This window comes from Trichosurus vulpecula, chromosome 9 (assembly GCF_011100635.1).
Source record: "Trichosurus vulpecula isolate mTriVul1 chromosome 9, mTriVul1.pri, whole genome shotgun sequence".
In the NCBI taxonomy this organism is placed as follows: Eukaryota; Metazoa; Chordata; class Mammalia; order Diprotodontia; family Phalangeridae; genus Trichosurus; species Trichosurus vulpecula.
In genome coordinates, this window is record NC_050581.1 from 136,324,984 (window position 1) to 136,350,768 (window position 25,785).

Consider the following 25,785-nt stretch of genomic DNA (forward strand, 5'->3'; position numbering starts at 1 on the left):
CAATAGATATTTTTTAATTGCCTGCTAGATGCATGGCACATGTAGAGGGTATTGGTGCTACAAAGGAAAAAAATATCTCCTGAATACATTGAAGTTACGTTCTACTCAGAGTGTACATGTGGGTACGATTTCCTATGTGGCCTGTATGAATCTGCAAAACACTGAAAGTGGCTGAAAATTTCAAACAAAACCAAAAAGAAGATTAAAAAAAATAAGAATCCGTAGCCAAATGACTTGCAGAAAAGACATATCTGGTATGTCCTCAATTCGTAATATCCTGCTAATGATTGCAGTTTAATGCATGATTCATGGGCCTCAAGTAGATTTTCATCATATTCATGACTACATGTACAAAGTACAGTCCCCATCTTCCACTGAAAAAGCTCAGAGGCTCATAAAAAATGCTATTTCACAGGTTTAGCAGGACCATTCTTGTAATTCCTGAGTCAAAGAAGGACAAATTATTTAGGGAAACCAGATGCTGATACACATACAAACTGAGCTACAAAGTCCCTAGCATACACTCTTTCAAGCAATACAGAGCCCATGGCTCTCAGCTTGCTTTATGTCTTTTAATGCTTGTACTAGTTAAAAGGAGGATGCTTTTGGGAGTTGCCATTATTGTAATCATTAAGTGTCTGCAGGGCTATTTCCTCAAGGAGCACTGTGAGGGGAAAGGTTCTTGTATCTAGCCCTCATTGTATGCTGAACATGGGATTACATTGTTTGAAAACAGACAAAACAAACAAGACAGCCTTCATGGGACTGAAATACTTTGTATGTGTTGTTATTTGCAGTGCATGCCAAGACATTCATGAGCACCAGAGCTGGCGAGCTAATTAAGTATATATATGTATGTGTTTAAAACAGCCTAATAAGGAGCATTGGAAATCTGCAAGATGAGCGAATATCTTATAACTTCTTCCGCAGGTGCGAGGATAGCTACAAGCCATGGACTTTCTGTCCTGCTTCTTGTTTGTGGCTTTGTGAAGGGTGCTTTGCTTTAATCTAAAGTGCTGACTTTTTTCCAATATCACTTTCTCTTCTTAAAGCAAAGAGCAAATCGCCTGTAAAATCTTCGGAGCGGACAGCAAAGTTGACCCTAAACTCCAACCACCACTCTGCACCCAATGTACTCTAATTCTCTACACAAGGAGCACCTTCTTCAGGAAGTTAAAAAAAAATAAAACAAAAAATAAAAAACAAAAAGTTTTAAAAAAAAGAAGAGGATTGCCCACGTTTTATTAATAATATTTTCTTTGGCAGACCACTGAGCTTTTAGTTCAAGAGGACTGGTGTGAAGCGATAGGACATTTTGTAACAGCAAGACTTGTTTTCCTTTTCTTTCGGCAAGTAGAAGCGCTGTATCATTGACTGCTCAGGGGTTGGCCTGTAAGTCATCAGTATAATAATTGTTCGCTGCGGATATCCTTGATTTCCACTAGGTAACACCATTTCTCCACTGGAGGCAAACAGAGACCAAAAACAAATAAATAAATAAAAACTACAGCATATCCTCAGACGTCAGTCAAAATCTGCCTTTTGGGGGAGGAACAAAAAATATTGACATGACAAGCCAACGTATAGAACATGAACTTAAGGCAGACAAAAAAAAATACATGGACAAGAATGGAGTGGGGGTTTTTTGTACTTTTTTTAGATTTTTCTTCACTTGCGTTGGGGCTCTTCTTTTTCATTTCTTTCTCTCTCTCTCTTTCTCTCTCTCTCTTTTGTGGTTTCTATTTCTTGTTCAATGGTGGCAAGTGCTGACTAAGGCCAATCCCTGTTAACTGCGTGGAGGTTTCTATAAATACATTTTTTGAGTGTTCTCTATTTCATTGTGTTTTATCTAATTTTGCAATTCCTGTATATGCAAAACTGACATAAATTCTGTAAATTGCTTACAGTACATGTGATATAACTTCAAAGTAGGCATAATATGATCCTCATGCAAGACAATTTTAATATAATATATATCTATATCTATATGTCGTGCCACCAACAAACATCTTTATTTCCTTTTCTGATGAAGCATACTAATTTAATTTGTAGTTAAGTATTGTGTGAATTTCATAATACATGAATTCACTTCCACTGGTTTGACACTTGCAGATGTCTGCTAATTTCTGTAAAATGCACATTAAAATTCGTAATGGTCTCTGAAAAATGAACTATTTCAGTTGTGTGTATGATGTGTTGGAGTTTAATATGTGCCCTTTTTATGTATGTTGGTTTTGGGGTTTGAGGGACTTTTTTTCCAGAAGAATGTAAACTTTTTTGTTACACTGATTATACTTAGAGAGGAAAGGAGGAAATGAAATGTTTCCTCCAAGAAGATTTGCTTGAAATGTGAGCATGGGGTAGGGGATTTGATCACATTTATTTCTGAAGTTCACCGAAAATTTTGCTTTTCATGACTGAAATAATTTCTTCTTTTATCCTTTCTGGATCTACATAGCACTGTTGTCCAGTCCTATGCTGTTAACTGAATTTCTTTCTGTCTCTAAATAAAAATTTGATTATTGTACGGAAATAATATGCACAAGATAAATCAAAATAACTGATGAAAGGTAGAAGGTCCATGTTTCTTTGGTGAAGTGAGAATGTTTGAGTATGCTACTTCCTGTTTTGTTTCTTTATATTTTTTTCTTCAGTACCTAGTTTCTCTCCTGGAAAAGAAAGATAGGTATGACTGTAATTGTGTATATGTAAGCTCTACTACAATATGTGTCAGGAAAGAAAGATATGAAAGATTGGAGCTTTCCTTCCATATTGGTCCCTCAATTTTTCTTTCCTTGTGAAGAGGGAAGATCATCTATTAATGACCACTTCCTGCTCTTGGTCTGAGGACCTGAACTGAAGTTTTTAAATTACTGTATGTTTTGTGGTTCATAGGTAATGCACTGACTGGTTCTGTGACTGGATGCTGAACAATGCAATATGGTTCAATGCTTTCAATGTATTTGTCTGAGAAATGATGTCTTGTGCCATGCATTTCTTCTCTATTCACTTCTTGATCTGTTTGGTTCTCTGATCTTGTAGAGTTTAATTAGAAAAGCTAAAGAAACAGAGATTTTATTTAAACTAGTATAGAAAAGAGCAATGGTATTTTTAGGAGGTTTTATTTATCAGAAATATATTTTCCTTTAAAATTAGATTTACGAAAATCATGGAAAGGTGAGAAGAAAATGTATTTTTAACCAAATCAAACAGGACCAAAGCTTCTGCTGAATCCTCACCTGAACCTCCCTTTGAGATTAATGAATAAACCCAGCAATGTAGAATTGGGCTCAGCCACTCAAGATTAATAAATTGTGGGGGAGGAATTACCCTAGCCCTAAAACTGAAGGCAATTTGGGAATTCAAGCCCTGTGATTAGTCAAGACTAAAGAAAGATCATAGGCTTGTGATTTTCCTGACTGCTGTTACTTTTTTTTTCAGTGTGAAAGGATGCTATCTAGTCAGGAAGGACTTAGTAGTAGAAATAACTCTGTCCTTGCCCAAATCTAGTGAAATCAACTCTACTTACTGACTTACTGAGGGTTGTCCTTTTTCCTGAAAGATCATTTGCACATCATATAGTGGCCCCAATCTTTAAAATCAATTAAGTATCTTAAACATTGTAATAGAAACTAGAATTTGTTAAGGAGGCCTTCAGATATTTTATGCCTCATATTGTGTCCTTCTGGGACTATGACTTTGTATGTAACCATGATTATGGCAATACAAATAAAGGTTGGAAAAACGTTGCTATCTGAATTTCTCAACATTGGTTTCAAAGGTCATGTGTTGGCTTCAATAAAAGGGAATTATGATAATTTCAAAAGATATTCTCCCTTAGGCTCTAGTTATATATTCTTCATTGGATATTTACTCCTTGTCTACTTTCAAAAGGATTCAAGGTGGCTTCTAATTTAATTGTCCAACAACAATGTAAAAATCCACTATTAGATAAATGTATATATTGTGTCTCCTTATTCAGATGCATACTCTACTCAGTCTGTAAGAGGCGCTATAACCCCTCCCCCACCCCAATTATTTACCTTGTGGCCAATATCCTGGGGGTGATCCTCTTATCATGTACTGAATTTGGTTTTCAGATGGCCAACATTCAATCCATTAATAGGTGCGTGTATAAAGGGGTTGTTCTTTCTTTTTTCCTTCAGTTTTCTAGGAGTCACCAGAGATTGTGATCTACTTTCATGGGCTTTGAGAACTTGGAGTACCTTTCATGACATGATGAAGCAGTGATATAGAACTTGACTGGAGGATAATGAAAAAGTAAGGGTAAAAATAGAATGAAGTACCCCTAAATCATATGAATTTATTATTACAATTTTATGAGCCTGAATTTTGCCATAAAGTTTCTTGATTCCTAAAGCAAAATGGGGAAAAATATTATATTTTTAAGAAGCAAGTATATGAATCCATCTAGAGAAATTAATTTTTTTTTCTTGGCATTATATACAAATAAAGATAGATTAATGGGGCCTCCCCTTATTTTAACATCATTGGATCACTGGGATGGGGATACTTCAGTTTTAAGAAAGATGTAGGAAGATTATTATGATGAGTAGTTCTTTTATCTTTGAAGGATTAGTACATAATGTTAAATCATCCTAACTTGGTAAAGGCATTTCATAATAAAAGTAACTAAGGTTAGATCTTCTACATTACTTGTTTTCTCATGGTTTAACTTGTTACAGTGATGGAGTTGAGATAATCTAAATAACTTTCTCTCAGCGAGAAATAGTATGCCCATGTAGGTTGTTCAACATTTCTCAAGATACCACAGAAACTAGATTCTTTTATCCTCTGCTTTATTTCTCCCATTAAACAAGTATCTCTACTTGAAAGTGAATAAAATTACTCAGCAAAACAGCAAAACTATCACTAATTCAGTGCCTTCTAAATCAAGGAAAAACTCAAAGACTTTTTCTGGAGTTTTCAATTACTTTTTGGAAGGAATAGAAGAGCAAATATAGAAATATTGGAACAGAAAACACGTTTTTAAACTGATAAAAACAAATACTCTACCATGTTTAAATTACAACTCTTGGAATACCAATTTAACACTTCTTCAAAGAAAAATAATAATTCTTCTTCCTAGGAAACTGTCTTATTGCCGCATATATGATTTAATGCAGATTTCAATGGACCTCCTTATAAAAAATAAGTCAAGAAGGCATTGGAATAATTAAAGTTTTCCCTAGCTAATCCTTAATTGTGCTCAAAACTTGAAAAAGGAAGTGAGAGATGATTGTAGTAGTTTGAGTCTGGAAAATTATACTTAATTCATTATTTACTCTCTCCCCCCACCAAATGAAGCTCCTCTTAAATAATTTCTTATTTTTTTTGAGGGTAACATCATCCTTCCAGTCATGAAGTTCATCCTATACTCTTTCCCTATGTATCTTCTTACTCTACTCATCTTTACCCCACATATTTAATCAGTTGCCAAGTCTTCTGGACTATGACATCTAGATTTGGCTCATTCTATTCTATTTCTCGTCTTCATAATCTCTCACGTAGATTATCATAACAGCTTCCAAATTCATTTTACTTCCAGCTTCCTTTTACCCATCCTCCACCTAGTGGTAAAAATTATATTCCCAAGGAAAATTTATGGTCGTATTACCACTCTTCTCCTTACCAAATATCTCCAATACCTCCATATTCTGGATTTATTATGAACTCTTCTGAATAACATTTAAGCTTCTTTAGTAACTGACTCGAGCATATTTTTCTAGGCATTTTACAATTAATTCTTCTTCATATACCTAGCATTCCATCTAGTCTTGCCTACTTACTTCTGCCCAAACATCACAATACATCTCTTCCCTCCAAGGATTGTACATGATGTACATTCCCTTCTTTTTTCATGGAAAGCACTCATTTCTCATGTCCTCATCCCAGAACTCCTGGATTCCATCAATGCTCACATCAAATGCCATCTTCAGTATGAATTCTTTACTAATTCCCCATTAGGTGCTAAAGTCACTCCATCAATATTTTACTTGGCATGCACTTGGTATCTACTTAGATTTTTATGTGGCTCTTCCACCAGAGATGTAAAATCCTAGATGGCAGGGATTCTGTTTTTTGTCTATATTCTCAGTGACCAGCACAGTGCCTTATATATACTAGTTAATAAATGTTCTCTGAAAAGCTAGTAAAAGTTTCAGAGATCAGAAGAAAAGAAGGATCTAATCCATTATTTTCAACAACTATTGTACATTTAAATTATGGTTACATTACATTATCAATTGTTACATATAACTATTTACCAAGTATAAACATCACAAGGACAATATCTTCATGAAATACCCTTTTCCAAACAGAAAACAAACCAACAAATAAACAATTATACATTTGCTAGAGGAAAACAATGAAATAAAACAAAATGTAATCTACCATTTATATACATAAAATATGTCATATAACATAAAACATATCATTCTCTACAGCTCAACACTGAAAATTCCCCCAAGAATTTAATTTTGACTTTGCTTTTTGAATAAGTTTTTTTTTTTATTTTAAGAAGTAAATGAAGGGAGAAGGGGAAAATCATATAGAGCCTACTATGTGCCAGGTACTATGTGATTCTTTTTTATAAATATTATCTCATCTGATCATCACAATGAATCTGTGAGGTAGATGTTATTTATTAACATCCAATTCTACAGTTGAAGAAACTGAGGCAAACAGATTAAGTGACTTGCACAGGGTCACATAGTCACTGTCAGAGGCCATATTTAAACTCCTCTTCCTAACTCTAGGCCTAGAACATTATCTGCTATACCACTAACTGCCTCAAAATGAAATACTTGTTCTTTCTCTTATTTTTCGATATTAGGAATTTAATGAAAAGCTTTTTTCTTTCTTTTGTTATTACAAATAAAAACACCCAGTACTGGAAAAAAGTATGTGTCATTTCTGCACATCTACATCAACTAGTGTGCAAAAAAGAAAACCAAAACTTCAAATATCATTCTATCTGCACTTGAAATTGAGTTGGGGATTTTTTCTTTCCAAACTCCATTGATTGATGTTCTTTTCTAATATCCTCTTATCTCAGGTGGAGAGGAATTCATAAAATTTGTTTAAGGATGATATATATATATATATATACACATATATATATACACACACACATATATACACACAAATATATATGTATATGTATACATACATATATATATATATTTCTCTTAGGTAATCTATAGGATAATCTAGTAAAGTAACATGTATTCACAGTTTGGAACTTTAATCAAGGTTGTAAGCATCTGTTCAATGCAATTACATTGGTTGGATACATTTAATAAATATATTGCTGGGCAGCTAGGTGGCACAGTGAGTAGAGCACTGGCCCTGGAGTCAGGAGGACCTGAGTTCAAATTTGACCTCAGACACTTGACACATGTACTAGCTGTGTGACCTTGGGCAAGTCGCTTATCCCCAATTGCCCTGCCCCACCCAAAAAATAAAAAAAATATATTGCTATCCCATGCCTGGCCTTAATTTTATAGGATACAAAATTTTAAAAGTAAGCAAGTAAAAGCCATAATTAAATACATATGAGGTAATTATGAAATAGTGAAAATAGTATGTATCTGGATTCAAATCTTGGCTAGGAATTTAGTAGCTTGTAACTTTAGAAAGATACTTTTTTTTGTATTGTTTTATTTACAAATTATGTTGATCTAATTGATCTCTAAGATCTCTTCAAGCCCTACGTTCTATGATAGTTCATGGAAAAGTAATACCACATAGAAAAAAAATCAATGAGCACTGTGTGGAATATTAATTAGTATTCTAACCCTGTTACATTTAACAAAATACCATAGGGGGAAAAACTGTAGTCATATAATAAAAATATTTTTTTTACAAAACTAATAGAAAGTGGATGGTTGGCCAGTAATAAAGCCAATTTGATATTTTCACTCTTATTTAAGAAAGGAAATAGAAGGCATAGATGTTAGTTATTTTACAGTACAATGACATTAATATACATTTTCATTTCATGACTTAAATAGAACGATTGATTCCAATGTATCTTTGTGTTACCTTGTAAGTGCAGACTGTAGCAAATGTCAACATTAGGTCATTAGTTAATTAATGGTTATTGTTATATCCCCCAAATATATGGTTATAATTTTACTTCCTCAAAATCCCACATTCATCCACACTCATCAAAAAATGCAGTGACCATGTGCTCATAAACAATCAAAATTCATATCTACACATGTGAAGTGCTAATAATTACAGAAGTGGTCTTTATCAGCCTCATTTAGTCATACAGGTTAAATTTTTGACTTGCTCTCTCAAGAGAAAGGCAGATATGTATATTTATTTTTAATTTTTTCTCATAGGGAACAAAAGGAAAAGGGAGGAATTCAGAATTCAGAAGAAATTATCACATTGTGGGAATTCTCCCTTTTGGTGAGAAATATCTAAAAAATTAGATTGTTTTCAAATGACAGACATATCTGCAGTCAACATGGTTGTACTTGACACCCTTCCAAATTACTAGGATTTCCAGAACTTATGCACCATTCATGTTTCATTTAAGATTCAAGGGATTAAAGGATCATTGCAAAATCATGATGAAGAACAATTATATAGAACTTTACTGGAGGATTTGCCAAATTAGTATATTGAAATAAAGTAGACTTTTCAATTTATATAGGAAAACTTCTTTTTTGAGGTAGACATTTGTGTTATATAAATTAACTAATTCAGAACACTAGCACAGAGTTTCGTAGAAGAGTATTTTACCAAATGGTAGCACTGTGGACTTAGGTTGGTATTTTTTTCCTAATAAGTATTAATTACATTCTGACTTATCTTCAAATTAAGATCATTATTCCAGTCCTCACTCAAAATGTCTACATGCACCTAGGAATGTTTACATTGCTTTCTATGCATTTGTATAACCATCAAAGGATTCAGAGCAAGCATCTTGTGACTTAAATCACGTGGTGATATTATTTGAATGACAAGAGTACTTGTAAATGTTGACTTTTGTTTACAGAGCTAAAGGAATTAAGATCCACTAATAGAATCACATTTTCTGTAATATAGATTGGTAAAGGTTAATCAGCCTCATAAGCACAGTTAAACATGACTAAATTAGAAAGAAAATATTTAAGGTGTACTTGCACAAATTATTTCAGTCACTAGCCTCTTTTTTTGAAATGATTTGCTTTTTTCCTCTCATGCACTTAAAGCTAAACTAGCTAACTTGCTCCTCTCTCTGAAGGACATTCTCTGTCCTCATCTTTAAATAATTTGGCACCCATCTCTCAAATGCTCTGTTTCCTAATCTTAGATTCTTGGAATACCAAGGTCCCTTCCAGAATTAATTCCAGTGCCCTCTCCTCTACACTTTTCTGAAACCTCATTGTTAGTACACCCTCAAATCACTTTGTATATATATATGTATACAATATAGGTATGTATCTGTGCCCTACCACAGTAGAATTTATCTCCAGAATGCATAGCAGAATACCTTATTAAATTTTGTTGAATTCATCAATACATTTAACTCAATTCCCCAAAGGTTTGTTAAATAGCTGGTATTTGTCAAGCACAGTGCTAGGTAATGGAGTTAAAAAGACCAAAAATAAAATAATAATGATAATAACATAGTCTCTGAACCAAAAGAGCTAGTACTCAACAAGCTTGTGCTTATATAATACACATAAGTCATTTCTCCTTTCAGCAATTTGAAAATGTCTACATAAGGGAGACAACTGAGTCACCAACAAGAAGACAAGGATTTAAATGGGCAAAGATAAATTGAGACAACATGACCCATTTCTACATTACTGTCTTTTAATCTCCTTAAACTTGCAATGTACATAGATCTTTTTGGCATTCCCACTTTTCCATAGCAAAGATGCTATTTTTAATGAATATTTGTCTTTTCCTGTGCATCCACCTGGCCTTGTAAGCATTTTTATATTTCTATCAATTATAAAATCTTTTATGGATAAGTATATCATTATCAATATGATAATTTATAAACTTTTTACTTGATATTAATAATTCAATAGAATTGAAATTGCTGACTCTTGAAGGAATAAGATATAATCTGGTCTTTGGAATAAACAGGATTTTGTCAGATAATTGCCTATAAGCATGTTGACTTTCCACAGTGTTGCTGAGCTTGACCTATTTAATCTGAGTTATGTTTAGCCCAGATATAGAAACTCATACACGATTCTTAAATGCATTTCTCAGTCACTTAGATTTTATTATTTTTATATATGTGATTTAAAGCAAAACATTGTAGAAAAAATAAATTTTGAATCTGAAGACTTATATAGGAAACATGGCTTTGCTAATTACTTGTTCTTTGAACCTAAATAAAGTCACCCTAGTTCTCTGGTTTCCATTTTCCTAATCTCTAAAACAATATGATTTTTGTTGTTCAGTCCTATTCGACTCTTCATGACCCCATTTTCAGGTTTTCCTGGCAAAGATACTGAAGTGGTTTGACATTTCCTTCTCCAGCTCATTTGGTAGATGAGGAAGCTGAGGCAAAGAAGGTTAAGTGACTTGTCCAGGGTTACACAGCTAAAAAGTATCTGAGCTCAAATTTGAACTCATCTTCCTGACTCCAGGTCCAGTGCTCTATCCACTGTGCCACTTAGCTGCTCAAATTAAAAGGGTTAGATAAGATAATTCTTCTAGTACAGGATAAATCCTGGAATTTTTCAGCCAAACTTGTGATCAGTAAATTGAAGGACTTCCATTTTCAAGAGAATAATATCATTGAGTCCCAGAGGTTGCCTGTTCTCTCTTTATGTAACCACTTCCATGGTCCTTAATTGTTAGATATTGCCCTCTCAACAGTTAAAAGAACAGATGACTCCATTTGATGCATTATTATCCTATTCATGAGATGCCTAATAATCAGACATCCAATGTCTTTATTTAATGCCTACTTTCCATCAACACAGTTAGTTAAACGTTTCCAACCTGCCTTAATCATAGAATGAACTACATCGCCTCTTAGAGATACAGCTTTCCAAAAAAAGAGTACCTGAAGTGTAACTGATGCCTCTCTTCAGTTTTACTGGTGCAAAACTTATGTGGTTCTGAAAAGTATTTAATTTGGTTTCCTTCCTTGACATATAGAAGTGCAATAAGTTTAGCTTAAAAAGAATTCAGTTTCATTTCCTTTTGGGTTACAGTAAAAATATGCATACTGAAAACCAAATTTATTTATGTCAAGGAATCACTCAATTAAACATTCTAAATGGCAATGTCAATAAGAATTTGGTATTGAAAATTGCTACAGTAAATCTTGAAATGCAGCTCTTAATCTGCTTGAGCATACGTAATAGCTGACTGAACTTTCCAAAGTACATAATTCTTGTAAAACCAATTCTGTTGCTGTGCATTCAATTCATTTTCCTTTGTTAAACATCAATATTGATGACAAATTGACACATGATAAAATTATTTCTTCAGCATAAGGGAATACGTGTATCCCTGATTTGTCTAGCACAATCCCTAACTTTTTTATTGAAAAATATTTTCCATTTCACACAAATCCAATTGCTAAAAAAAATCCTTTTTTCCAAAAGCAACAACAAAATAATACACTAATTAGATACATGATTCCATGAAAATGCCAATATTTAATCTTGTCCAGGTCTCTGTAGTGAAAAATATAGAATCCTAAGAAATTATTCCATTTTTATTTATACTCTGAATGTCTAACTCTAGGCAATTGTATTGCATCAATCATCCATGTTAAAAATGGTTAAAATGGATCATAAATTGATTTTTAAAACCTTCTGTAGAAACAGTCTATGTCAGTTTCTACATTAATGGAACTATGTATATTTACATGAGTAAAAACAAATTTCTTAGTTTATATAATAAATATTTTTTTTGCTAATATGCTAACAACTTTTGACTGTTTCTTTTGATGGCTGTTCATTCAGGCATCCATTTAATCATTCATTCAATAAACGTCTCCACTTGTGATAGACACTATGATAGACTTTGCAGATGAGGCATAACCTTTACAAAGACACAAAATCAAGAGAAGCATGGTCACACAAAAGGAACAACAAATAAGCCCATTTGTTGAGAATGTAGGATGCATGAAGGGTTTGAATTTGTTAAACCATGGAGTTCTCAAGCTTCCAAACCAATAACTAATGACTTATGTGATACATTCATGCAGTTGGTCATGCTCTGAAAGCATGATGTTGGGCTTCTCAAAAGAAGGTTCATGATGTCCTTGTTTGTTTTTAATAAGTATGGTTCCTGTTATAGCTTAATAAATAACAAATTCAGTTCAGTTTTAGCTATTCTCTTTTCCTATATCTATAAAAGCATAGATGCTGTACCGAGAGAATAAAAAGGCTGGGTAAATATTAAATTGTAAGTCTAAGTAAGTCTCAAGTTCAGAGAGTGTCAAACCAGGTAAATTCCATGATGCCCAATCCCAGTTATTCATATTCCTAGTTTTCTATGTTCCTGGACTTTATTACATTGATAGACTAAGAGAATCAAATTCTGAATTTGATTAGTGAACTAAAAGCTATAGTTTTCTTCTACCTCTTGGAGTTTTTACTTTATGCCTTGCTATTCAATGAATCTTCAAATCATAAATGGGTTGTTCCACCTTCAGTTTATACTATAATTTTTTTTACCCTTGGATTGTTTGGTTGGAATCTCCCTCTGAGGACTAGCACTTTGAAAATGATTCTGAGATTATAACGTATGTGGAAATTTATAACCAACATCAAACTTTCATCAATGTGTTGAATTTAAGGTATTGCCACATGAAAGAAGGCAAGGGAGAATAGAAGTTCAAAAGGATAGATCAATTTATTTTATCAAATGCTGCAAAGAAGTAAAGGAAATTAGAACTAAGATGAAAACCATTGGGTTTATGATTAGTTCAATACTTACCTCCTTTAGAGAATATTATTTATAAAGTAGAGTCATTAAGATTGGAAACTAGATTGTAAGACGATGAAGAAAGAATGAGTGACTACAATAGTCATAGGTGAACAAATGTAGACTACTCTTTTGAGTAGTTTGGTGATAAATGGAAAGAGAAATGGGACAAAAGTTTGAAATGGGCTGTGGGGTCAAGGGAAAGCAATTTTGAACAAGGAAAACTCTTTTATTTGTTTATCTGTGGGGAAAAAAGTCTTGTCAATGTGGCCTATGGTTAGCACAAGTGGGAAGAGGTAGAGTTAATTAGACATGTTCCAGGGGGATCAATGGTTCAAGAATAAGAGCATTTTCTCCCTCTTAAATTAAATTTGGAGAAAAGATAAAAAGGTGTATGAAGATGCATAGAAATTTGAAGTGAAGAGGATGAAAATTGTGGAAGCCATATTCAATAGCCTAAATTTGATCAATAAAATGGAATACCAGATCATTTGCTGAGATGTGGTAGGATTTAGGATCAAGTAAAAACAGTTCTATATCTCTTGTCCTTAACTCTCATCTCACCCCCTGATGTGCATTTTTAACAACCTGCTATATATCTTGATTAAATATTTGGCATGACCAAACAAGAGTTTTCCCACTTCACTATAAAACCTCTTCCCTTTGACACCTTTATTTTTGTAATGTCAGAATAACCTTATAGTTACATAATATTAAAACAATGAATGAATGGATTTTTCAATATTTTTCAAAAATTATTTTTCCATTAACAAGCATTTGGTTTCCCTCTCCCTTCTCCCAACGGGAAAAGGAAGAAACACAAAACCCTTGTAATATATATATATATATACATATATATATATATATGTATACACATATATATGTATATATATATATACATATATACACATTTTATATATACATAACCAAGCAAAATAAAATCGCACGTTGGCTATGTCCAATACATGTGTGTCTCTTTCTGTATATTGAGTTTATTGCCACTGTGTTAAGAAGTGGGTAATTATTTTTTCCATTGGTCTTCTGTACTCATGTTTGGTCATTTTGTTGATCAAAGATCAACCATTCTGGAAAGCAACTTGGAAATAAAACCTCGAAATTACTCAACAAGGCATAATCTTGGACTCTGTTATACCATTACCAGGCCTATACCCAAAATAAAGAGAAGAAAAGTACTCATTTACACTAAAATATTTAGAACAGCTCTTTTTATGTTGGCAACTAACTAGAAATAGAGAAGATGTCTATGAAGTAACTGTTTATCTTCCTTATTAGACACTAATCACATTTCAATTTGTATTACTGTTCTTGTTCTGCACCTTATACCCTCCTGCCAGTAGGCTATGATTGAAAGAGACCCCAATGTGCTTATCTTTGGATATAAAATAAATGTGCTGAATTGAATCTAAAAGAGCTACTATGTAGAAGGTGAAAGTGAATCAATTAGACGTGATTAAGTGATTTGCCAAGCATCATTAAGGTCCCAATGTCAGTTAGCATGAATTGAAGAATGATTCAGCACAGTTACACGCCTTTCTTCAGTAGGAGTTACATGACATTCTCACACAATTAATGGGAATTCAAAGAGTACATGTGCAGAAAGAGTGGGTGCTATCCAGATTTAAAATAAACTGGATTCTCAAAAAAGCTAATGATTATAGGATGCTACTGGGATCCTCAGTGTAATGATAGCTCATTGAGTTAGTGTTAAGTGAAGCCAAGAGGATCCTGGGATAATTTAGAAATATCCAAAGATAGGAATTTGGCATAAGGAAAAAGAGAGGTTTCACTTAGAATATGGAAGTAGGAAAGGAGGGAAAATAATACCTTTCTAGGGTCAGAGCATGGAATTTTGGATTTAAAGATTCTAGAAGTAAAATACTTTTGAGAGACAACAAGGTCAAAAGCATGACCTTACATGGGGATAGCTTAAGTGGCGCTGATATGATCAATATAGTTGAGAACTTTAAGGGGTCTTGAAGCCAATGTTTTGAAAAAGGCACTAATATGGATGGTGAAGTCACTGAAGAAGGCAGGGAATTGTGTAGTGGAACAAAAAAAAAAGATTCCAGGAAAAGGTAGAAGGGATAGTTAACATGTTGGATGACAGAAAAGGGATTAAAATGCTTTTAGTCAAGAACATTGAGTTGAATCTAATAAATGTTTAGCAAAGCATTTGGCACATATTAGCTATTTAACAAATGCTTATTGACATAATGACTTAATAAGATGAAATGTAATTGGAATAATATGAATTCTTATAATTTAGGTCAAGAAATTGTCTTCTTGAGTACAAGATGAGAAAACAATGGTTAGTTAGAGTAGGTTGTTGGGTTGTACTTTTTGGGGGTACAGGGGCTACTACTAATTTCAAAATTAAAAACAAACAAGCTATCATCAACACTATCACCACCATCATACCATCAACAACAGAAAAAACAAGAACAACAAAAAACAACTTAGATATCTCTATCTTTCCTAAAGATTCTTCTCTAAAAACATTTCCTTTTATCTTTTATTATTTTCAAGTAGAGTTTCTGGTTGGGTTTTCACACGCACATATACATATGCATACATGTGTAAAACTTACATGAATATACATATGCACACATCTGTGTTTCTGTGTCTGTGTATATAGTATGTATATATGTGTATATATCACCATCTGTACATATATCTCTATGTTTTATAGACAGATAAAATGAGGTAAACTTCAAAAATAAAGGAAAAATCAAATGTTAACTTCTTTTTAAAATTAGTAATATCTTTGTAAATGTCAATGACTCTACTAAATTATTTAAAATTAATTGTGTTGATTTCTTTACTTTCATTATATTGATTGTTTATATTGAGCAAAATTGCTTTGTTTAAGTTTCAAGTAATGATATTTCTAAATGATGTAACAGTGTTGAAATTGAAATGTCCTATCTTTCAGATACCTAGGTGCTTTGGGAGATGCATGATTTTATGTAGTTCGGTCTTCCTTCCAGAAATACTTATTTCAATCACATCCATATTCAGTGTGTTTCTGGGGATGAAAAATTCTTATCTCTCCTGAGTTCAAATTCAGAATCAACATATTAATGCCTGCTGAACATCTTCACCTGATTTTCCTATAAGCATTTCAATCTCAGCAAAACAAAGATGGAAATCATTGTATACCCCCTACAACTTAATCAATCTCTTCTTCAAATTTCCTATTTCTACTGAAGGTACCATCATCCTTTCAATTGCTCAAGCTCATGATTTCAAGTCATCCCTGACTTTTCACAACCCTCATCCCTTATAGCCAGTTCATTGCCAAATGCTAATGATTCTACCTACACATCTCCCACATTTTCCTTTTTCTCCACACAAATTGCCACTATCATTCAGTTTAGTCTCTTATTATACCTGTATTATCACAATAACTTTCCAATTGCTTTACCTTCTTATAGACTCTCTCCAGTCTCCAATCCATCTTCCATACAGCTGACGAAGTAACTTAAAAAGACAAAACAAAAGAAAGAAACAAAAAAAACCATGAAACACCTGAACTCATGCAACTGTACAAAAAAAAATTCTAGGGCTTCCTTATTACCTGTAGAATAAAATATACATATCCCACTTTAGCATTTAAAGCCATTCACAATCTGACAGAAACTTTTATTTTCAGACATTCCAATATACTCTTTCCCATGCATTTTACTTTTAAGGCCAAGTAGCCTGCTAATTTTCTACAATTCAGGGAAATCATCTCCCTCCTCCACATCTCCCATTTCCATTCCTTTACCAAATGTGCTCCCTCTTCATCTTCTCCAAAAGACTCTAGCTTTCTTCAAAGCTCGTCTCATCAAAGTTACTTTCTACTGAATACCTTTCCTTACCTTCCAGTTTTTTAGTAACTCTTGCATTCCAAATTATATTTTATTTGCTCACATATGCATATACATATGTGTGTGTGTATATGTACATTATATATGTATGTATATGTACACATAATCTTCTCAAAATGAAAATTCCTTGAGAGCAGGAATTGTTTTTCTTTACTTCTGCAGTAGTTAAATTGCATTGAATGAATCATCTTTTGGCCAGGTTTTTTATGATAAGTCTTCACTTAGCTCAGCCGGTCAGTATCTGTATGAAAGTCACATAATTTTTTGCCATGCCGAAACTTGTAGCTGATCTCAGATGAGCAATACCTATCATAGAATTTCTTCTACCAAAGTGAAATTCAGGAAACCAGGGGTGCATCACTGCCATGCTTAAACAAGAGAATAGTGTTTTTATTACAACATTATCGATATGATTTTATCTTTCCTCAAATATCCATATAGATTAGCAAATGATAAACTAGGATAGTACTACCAAAAAAGGAACCCCTCCTATAGCTGTGGGCTTTAGTCAGGGATGGGTAAAAGGAAGAATAATTGCCCTCAGCAGAGTCTGTTTCTGTTCTGAAGCAGTGATTTAGCTAGATGTCACTTATAGCCAAGTAACCTCAATGTACATAGTGACATGTTACCTGTCTCAAAACAGGACTCATTACATTGCCAGAAACACAGTGTCACCAATGACCTTTGTTTACGTGTGAATCAAAGGGTAGGGGAAAAAGCATGAAGTGGAATTTATTATGTAAATAATGTTGTGTTATGATTACAATGATTACATTTCTAATTGGATCTACAAAAGATAGGAGAGAGGTAGACAGAGGCAGAGAAAGACAAAGACAGATAAAAAAGCTTTATAAAGCTAAAGCTTGGACAAATAAGAATCTGAGTTATAAAATGTTGCATGCAGGTTCATTCAGTTACTTATTACTGGTAATATGCTACAGAACTTAAAATCATACTAGATCCTTCCTTTGATATCATGACGTTTATTTTTCCCTTTCTGCTCTCACAAGGATCAAGGAGGGCTGTATAAGGATGACTCCCACTGGATAAATGAAAAATTTCATGGTGAAATGAGGAAATAACTGGATTTAGAATCAGAAAACCTAAGTTTAAATTCCAACTCTATCAATTGCTATATGTGGGAACTTGGCCAAGTTACAACCTGTAATTAGATTAGACTAAATAACCTGTAAATTTCCTTCCAGCTCTAAATCTATGATCCATGCCCAAAAAGTCTGCTAAGGACCCTCAAATGTTTATTATTATTACTAATAATACTATATTAAACATTATTATAGAATATGTTTTATTAAAATAATCGAAATCTGGCCTCAGACACTGCCTAGCTGTGTGTCCCATGACAAGTCACTTAACCTTTCTCTGCTTCAATTTCCTCGTCTGTAAAATTGGAATAAATAAAAGTACCTACCTCTTGAGCTTGTTGTAAGAATGAGATATATGTAATACATGTGTTAGAATTAAAAGTACCATATAAATGATAGTAATAGTCACAATAATACTAATTTATTATGTAGAGCTACAAGTATTACAAAGTATTTCCCTTGGGGGGAGGAGGAAACATGTAACATAGTAGGTAGTAAAATTATTTTCCCCTGGGTTATTGACTTTATATTTTGATTACTGCAAGGTTATTCCAGGAAACTTCTCCCACCAATGCTGATTGTCAAGAAATTATATTTTTTAGAAAATTTTCTGGGCCATAGAGTTTAACTTGCCCATGATCATGTAATTTTTCCTGACTGCAAGATTGACCCTATATTGTCTGGGCTAGGATATTTATCTAAATGAAAGCAATGTTATCCCCAATTTGTAGAAAATGGAGATTTATACCAAATTTACACTAAGAATAAGGAGATTAAATAAATATCCCATTATCATATTGCTAGAAAATTTTGGAATTGGATTTGAACCCAGGTTTCTTACTACAAGTTCTATTTTTTTCCAATATTCCACCCAAAACATCCTCTCTACTGGCAGTTACAGGTCAAGAGTCAAGAAACATGATCAGCTGTGTTGACTGTGGTCAAAATAAGAGTCTGGCTATAATTCAGATCATTTGGTCACTGGACCCTGTAGTTCCCTTTGTTGTGTGATTACTATATCTCCGTCCACATTTTCAGCTAAGTAGTGTCTGATTGATCCACAGTATAAACATGCCCTTTTGTATGATGTCAATTAACCCCCCCCCCACAAGCTTCATAAACTCTTCTGTATAAAGTAGCAGGAGAGACAGGAGAAGGATATGGACTGGATATGACACTGATGCGTTTATAATTGGCCCAGTCTTGAGTTTATGCAACTCTCTGTATGAGGAAAATATTTGAAGAGGCCTACTGTGGTTTTTGTCACATTTCTTCTAGTAGTCTATCCCATATAAAAAAATCTGATGAGATGTCCATAAATTGACTCGTTAATGACAGGTAGGAGATCTTTATAGAGAGGTCAAAAAAGTAATGGGATAATACACTATGAGGCTCATCCTTTGCATGACCTGACAGGCCTATTAACAGATTTCACACAAAGATGATCATCAAAGATATCCAAGAGTTATTGAAGTAACTCTTCCAAGTCAGTCTTCTATTATTCAACCACCAGCCTATGATGAACTGGATATCCTGCACATTAAGCAAAAGACCAGGAATGATAACTCTTGAGTACTTGGAAGGAAATTCCTTGAGGCTGGTGTGCTTGAAGAAGGAACCCAAGAAGATCACTGTTATCCAAAAAAATAAAAATTGTTCAAGGGTAATCAGTGAGTTATCTGATTTCTCCCCATGGCCACACTCAGGTAAGTTTTTGATAGGGATCCTCATAATAAAAGGGTAGTCACTCTGCTCCAGAGAGTCAGAATCATAGTCTTTAATTATAGTCTTAAATCAGCTCCCCTCCTAATGTATATCCAATTCTTATCTGTAATTCTGATAGCTATTGCGGGAAGACATATGGGGTGACTGGTCTATAACTGATAAGAAGAAATTCTTAAAGTTGCTAGATCGCACCCCTCTTCCTGATAAGCTACGCCTGAGTAATATCTAAGACTTCCTACTCCAGAAAGCAGAGAAAAGTAACAGCTGGGACATGACTGATGACAATAGGGTCTGAAGTGTCATATAGAAATCTGACCTGAGGCACCAAAGGCAAATCAATAATGCAGTTTAGATCAGGAATATAAATCAGCATCATGACCAAGAGAATTTGCGTGGAAATAATTACATCTGAGTATTCCCTCATGCATAGATCCACTATAAATGATACCCAAGGTTTGAGTCTTTCTATGACTTAGCATCCATTCAAAACCATATACCAAACAGGTCAGATACTTGAAAATGACCATCGGATAATGTGATTATTTTTTATCATCTAACCATATGAAACACAAAAACAAAAGATACTTAACCAAACTGTGTAGAAAATAAAGATGACACAAGGGGGATATTAACTATGTAACAGGTTACCTATCTTCTACTTAGTGTGAGAGGGAATATTTGAAAAAGAAGAAGAAGAAGAACTCACAAATGATAAGAGATGATGGATGGATGGGTGGCATGGATACGAAGCAAAAGTATCTGACCAGGAAATTTGTAAAGGTCCACTCATGGAAAGAAGATACATAAAAAAATAAAAGTCACCATGACAAACATGTGGCTGTGTACTTCTGGTCTGGCACAGAGGCTAGCGTACTCTTGTCATATTTTTAACTGCTCCGTTATTTTTTCTGCTGATTCATCTCTGTGTGGAAACAAACAGTGTGTGCCATGTATCTTCAATGTTTTGAAATAAGTAATTTCATCTTGGAAATTGTGCTCCGTTTAATTCAAAGTGAGGAAGCAAGTACTCCTCAAATTTCATTTCATTTTAAAAACCCCTCTGTACTTTTCCTTAGTACCTGGTTAGTAAAATAGTCAGTCCTATTTTTGGAAATGTATACTAGACCACCTGCAAAGACAGTCCTAATAGAAAGTTAACCATTATTCCTAAGGGGCATATAAGTGTTTTGTCAAGTCTTGGAGAGGGGAACTGATAACTTAAAAGTGTACAGATGGTCACTCATGTTGTGGCTTCTATATTACTCTAATAAATTTCTATCTGCTCATTTTTTTTAAGCACAATAGTTCATGTTACTTTTTGATCAGGAAATCAACACAGCAAACATAGAGGACATGTTGACAGAAGGCTTTCCTTTTGTACTCTTGCTCCACTGTGAAAGTGAAAGAGAATCTTTATAAAACTATTCAAGAGGTCCAGAGGAAGGTTACTTGTAGACTCCTCTACCTGAATTGGAGGTACCTAGGGTTTTTTTTTTTCATTTGCTCTCATATTCAATAAGAACCTTATTCTCAATTTGGTTTATTTCTGTTTCTGCCTGAACCAGCTGTTTGCCATAGCCTAGGATCTTCTCTATTGTTTGTGTGCAGATTCCTTTGGCTAAATCCAGTAAAAAAAGAATATTTTTAATCTTTTCCAGTGATCTTATTGGATAAGGGTTGATTCATTTTGCATTGTCTTCTTCTTGAGAGAGGGTAGATGTAGCTGCATGTTGCTTTTGCCACTGTGACTGATTTATGAGCAATTAGTCAGGCCCTTCTCAGCTTCGCAGTTTCTTAACAGGCTTAGAACTGTTTCCCTAGTGGATAACTGCATAGATCAGGACAATCATATAGGATGACCTTTGGAAAGGGAAAGAACTCAGACTCCCATCTTACCTGGATCTTTCTAAGGGCAGAGATGCCCCTCTGCCCTCTCCTTAGGGAAGAGGGTAATAACTAAAGCAAAGGAACAGTATATGGCTACAAAACTTCTTGTCTTCCTTATGTATCTGTTAAGGTGACTTCTCACAACCATTTTCTGCCACCTTCTCCCAGAACTCCTTGTGTATCTTTAGTTTCTGACCTTGGACCAGGGTTTGGCCTAAGCTAAGTGAAGTCTTTTGGATAGGAACCAAAGTTTATGCATCTTCATTTTGTCTTCCTGTGCATCTGCAAGGGGACATATCTCTTTAATTATGGACCCCTAGTCAAAGTGTGTTCAATTAAGTTCACCTTAAGGAAAAACAAAAAAACAAAAAAACAACACCGGTATTGGTATGATTCATTCCTGCCCCCCCAAGATTATATATTTTCTAAATAAGTGAAATTGTTAAGCACAAGCTACTAAAAGTAAAGCCGAATTTTTGACCATATATAAAGAAATAAAACACTCTCACAGAATTAATGAAAACTGCAAAGTTAAAATTTAGGGAAGATATAGGTCACTTTTCTTGCTGCCTCCACATCTCTGTGATAGGCAAAATACCTCTATTCTCTGTTACCTCATCTTTATTAGGTGTATTCATTGATCTGGTGGCCACTGAGCTATTCTCTGCTAGCATTTGCTGGGTTACATTCCTCTAGAATCTTTAGAGCCTAAATCTTTTTGTGAAAGAGAAAAGCACAACTTCTTTAATGCAAAACTAAGAGTTATGGTTCACTATACCTAGCTAGCTCTGCAGTACAGTGGCTAGAGCACTACATCTGAAGTCAAAAAGACCTCCATTCAAATCCTGCCTTAGACACTTATGAGCTCTGTGACCCTGGGCAAGTTGTTTAACCTCTGTTTGCTTCAGTTTCCTCTTATTTCAATTGGGGATAATAATATCTACCTCCCAGGGTTATTTTGTCGGTCAAATGGGTCAATAATTATAAAGTACTTAGCACAGCATCTGCCACATAGTAGTGCTATATATATATATATATATATATATATATATATATATATACACACATACACACACACACACACACACACATATATGTATATATACATATAAATGTTAATTATTATGTTTAGCCAGGCAGGAGCCCAGAAAATCTGTCAGACTATCTCAGGCTGGATCTGTTTTATTTTAAATGTCTATGTTTGATCTGCATTCAAAATCCAAAGTGCTAAATCCTTTGTTACCTAAGGGTTTATAAATTCATTGCCACTCCCTAATTAGAAACTTACATCCTCACAATTCATTGTGCTAAAACACACAATACAAAAAACACAAATAAGCATGTGAACTGTGTAAGTGCTAAAGCACCGAGGCAAGTATATATAATCAAGATCTTATTTGATTGTCTTGCAAATCAGTTTAGGGGAAGAATAAAATCTAATTGAAGAAGTCAAGACTACACAGATAATTCAACCTTTGGTCTTTATTCTGAACTACTTTTGTACATAAATGTTGACAAGAAAACCTCCATGATTGCTTGTTTGTTTGACTGTTTTAAATTTACTTTCCTCTGTCATGGAAATTATTTCTCTCTATAGAAATAGAGGGATCTGATAGGGAGTGGGGTTAGAAAACATGGTCTAATCTTTGGATAATGGTGATGGTTTGAATGTAAAACAGAAAAAGGTTACTTTGGAATAGCTGGCTTGTTTTTATGCCTGCATATGTGAAGCTTTTCTGTTTCCCATGTATCGGATTACAATACAGACTTTGACTTCTGCCACTTCCCCCTCACCCAACCTCCCATTAAAGCATTATCCTTTGAGGAAATCACTCTGAGGGTTCCAGTGAGCTTGACTCTGGTTCCTGGCAGAACTGTAGTATGTATCAGTCAGGAGACAATGCATTGACATTTGGCAATGGAAGCATTGATCCCGAAGAGCCAGTGTGGTTTTAAGAATAGGTCATATCTGACTAAACTTATTTCATTATTTAACAAGGTTACTAAATTGTGCATTCAGGGGAATGATTTAGAGATAGGTATATATTTTCCCAGATTTTTCAGAAAATGTCTACTACATTCTCACAATCTTTTCTTGTGAAAAAAATAAAAAAAAACATGGGTAGGTGTGAGTTAAATAATGGTAATAGATGGATAAGACCTGATTAATGGCTGGACCTAAGAGTTGTTCCTAATAATTTGATGTCATCTTGTAAGGAAGATTTAAAGTGAAGTGTCCCTGGGACCTGCACTTGGACTTTTACTGTTTAGTATTGATATCTGTGATTTAGAATAAGGAAGAGATGGCATACAGATCAAATCTGCAGATGACAAAGCTAGAAGGAGTAGCTTACATTCTGTATAATAGTTCATTCTTCTATGAGATGGTAAATGGAACTAAGAAGTTAATTGACATTAGGTAGGTTATCAAATAGCATGCTGATAACCTAAAAGACAGCCTAGTATGTCGTTTTATTTTATTTTATTTTATTTTTTGGAGGGGGAGAAGGCAAGGCAATTGGGGTTAAGTGACTTGCCCAAGGTTACACAGCTAGTAAGTGTCAGGTTTCTGAGGCTGGGTTTGAATTCAGGTCCTCCTGATGCCAGGGCCAGGCCTCTATTCACTGTGCCACCTAGCTGCCCTGTATATTATTTTAAGTCAACAAACAAAGTAGATATTTTAATGTGTTATATCTTCAGTATACATAAGTTGTCATATTTTTGAAAAATAATACTTATGATTCACTGGTGATGTTTAACGAGTAGTTGAAGGGTAAGGACCTGGTTCATTGTAGTACCAGGCTAGTTAAAAAAAAAAGTTTATTCCATGCCCCTTCTTGACCCTTCTGGATAATTTCAATCCCACTATACAAAATCCATCCTTGGACAGACAAGAGAGCTGTAAATATGCCAATTGTTTTTGCCCATTAATGTTTGCTTGCTGAATAAGCCATTTAGGCCTTTGCTGATTTGGTGCATGATTTGGACATCTGTCTGCTTTGGCTTCATTATCCGGGATTACTGCCAGATTCTTAATCTACTTCTTTTTTATCTACACTGGCACTTTATTTTCCTTCTCAGTTTTCAATACTCAACAAAATATTGCTGAGATAACTTTGCTTTCTTTTCCCTCATGGTCACATCTTTTAATCACATGAACAAATTATTGTCTTTCTAGAGATTGGATTTGCTTCCTCCCTAGTTCTCTTCACAGCTCCAGTTTTAGTCTGTTGAGAATTACTTGGTTGTCAGGTAAAAGGCATGTGAAATGATATAAAAATTAAGGGTGAAGTAGAGATGATAGAAGAAGTTGTTTACAGGGGTACCTTCCTTCCTATAAACCTGCTATATTTATAAGAAGAAAAACCTTAAGATAGATGCTTTTCAGGTATACTGGAAATCAGTTGAAGCTGTGACTACTGCTTTTTGTAGGCAAATTTGTACAGCAGCCTAGAATTATAGAGTAATAACTTTAGCTTTGCTCTGTTACCCAGATACTGCTAAGAAAAGAAGGCTCTACTATTACTAGAAGCTCCTATGGCCCATATGAAAATAGAATTTATGACTGGAATGAACATTTGATAATCTCTAGGGAGTCCAGGGATCTTTAACCTTTTAGCATAATATAATTCTTTAGTACTATGGCAAAACTTGTGGACCCTTTCTCAGAAAAATTTTTTTTTTAAATAAAATACATAAAATCATGAAGGAAATCAATCATATAGAATCACATATCAACACATATGTACCTATATATGCATGTATGTCTATGTGAATGTAATCATTTAGACTCATTTAGCATATATGTATTGTGAATATATTTAAAACAAGTTTTAAAAAAACAGCTCTATTAGATCTTCTGTAGTCCAATCCATTCATTTCATGGATGAAGAAACTGAGGTGCAGCGAAGTGAATATGACTTTCTCATGGTCTTACCAGAAGAAGGGACCAAGGATGTTACTCAAAGCAAGGCACTGATTCTGATTTCAGCAGCATTTCCTCTGTACCAGGTTTACTGTGTTTTCTGAAATACAAAAGACAGAATCTGAGAAATTTCTGTGGTCCAAAATTTGTTATGTCAAAATATATGTAAACATGTAAATATGCACCTTGTGTATTTGTGTACAAACATATGGGCATACCTCAGAGATATTGGGGGTTAGGTTCCAGACCATCACAATAAAGCAAATATTGGAATAAAGCAAGTTGCATGAATGTCTTGGTTTCCCAGTGCATATAAAAGTCATTT

At 34.1% G+C, this 25,785-nt stretch overlaps 1 protein-coding gene across 1 annotated transcript in view; it reads left to right on the forward strand.

Annotated features, from left to right (window-relative positions):
• The window catches only part of VSTM2A (V-set and transmembrane domain containing 2A), a 35,383-nt gene extending 34,345 nt beyond the window's left edge, over nt 1-1,038 (forward strand). Inside the window, 1 exon segment of the mRNA XM_036737929.1 lies at nt 798-1,038. Coding sequence (XP_036593824.1) covers nt 798-865 — 68 coding nt within the window. The 3' untranslated portion in view covers nt 866-1,038.
• Nucleotides 1,039-25,785: the final 24,747 nt, after the last annotated feature.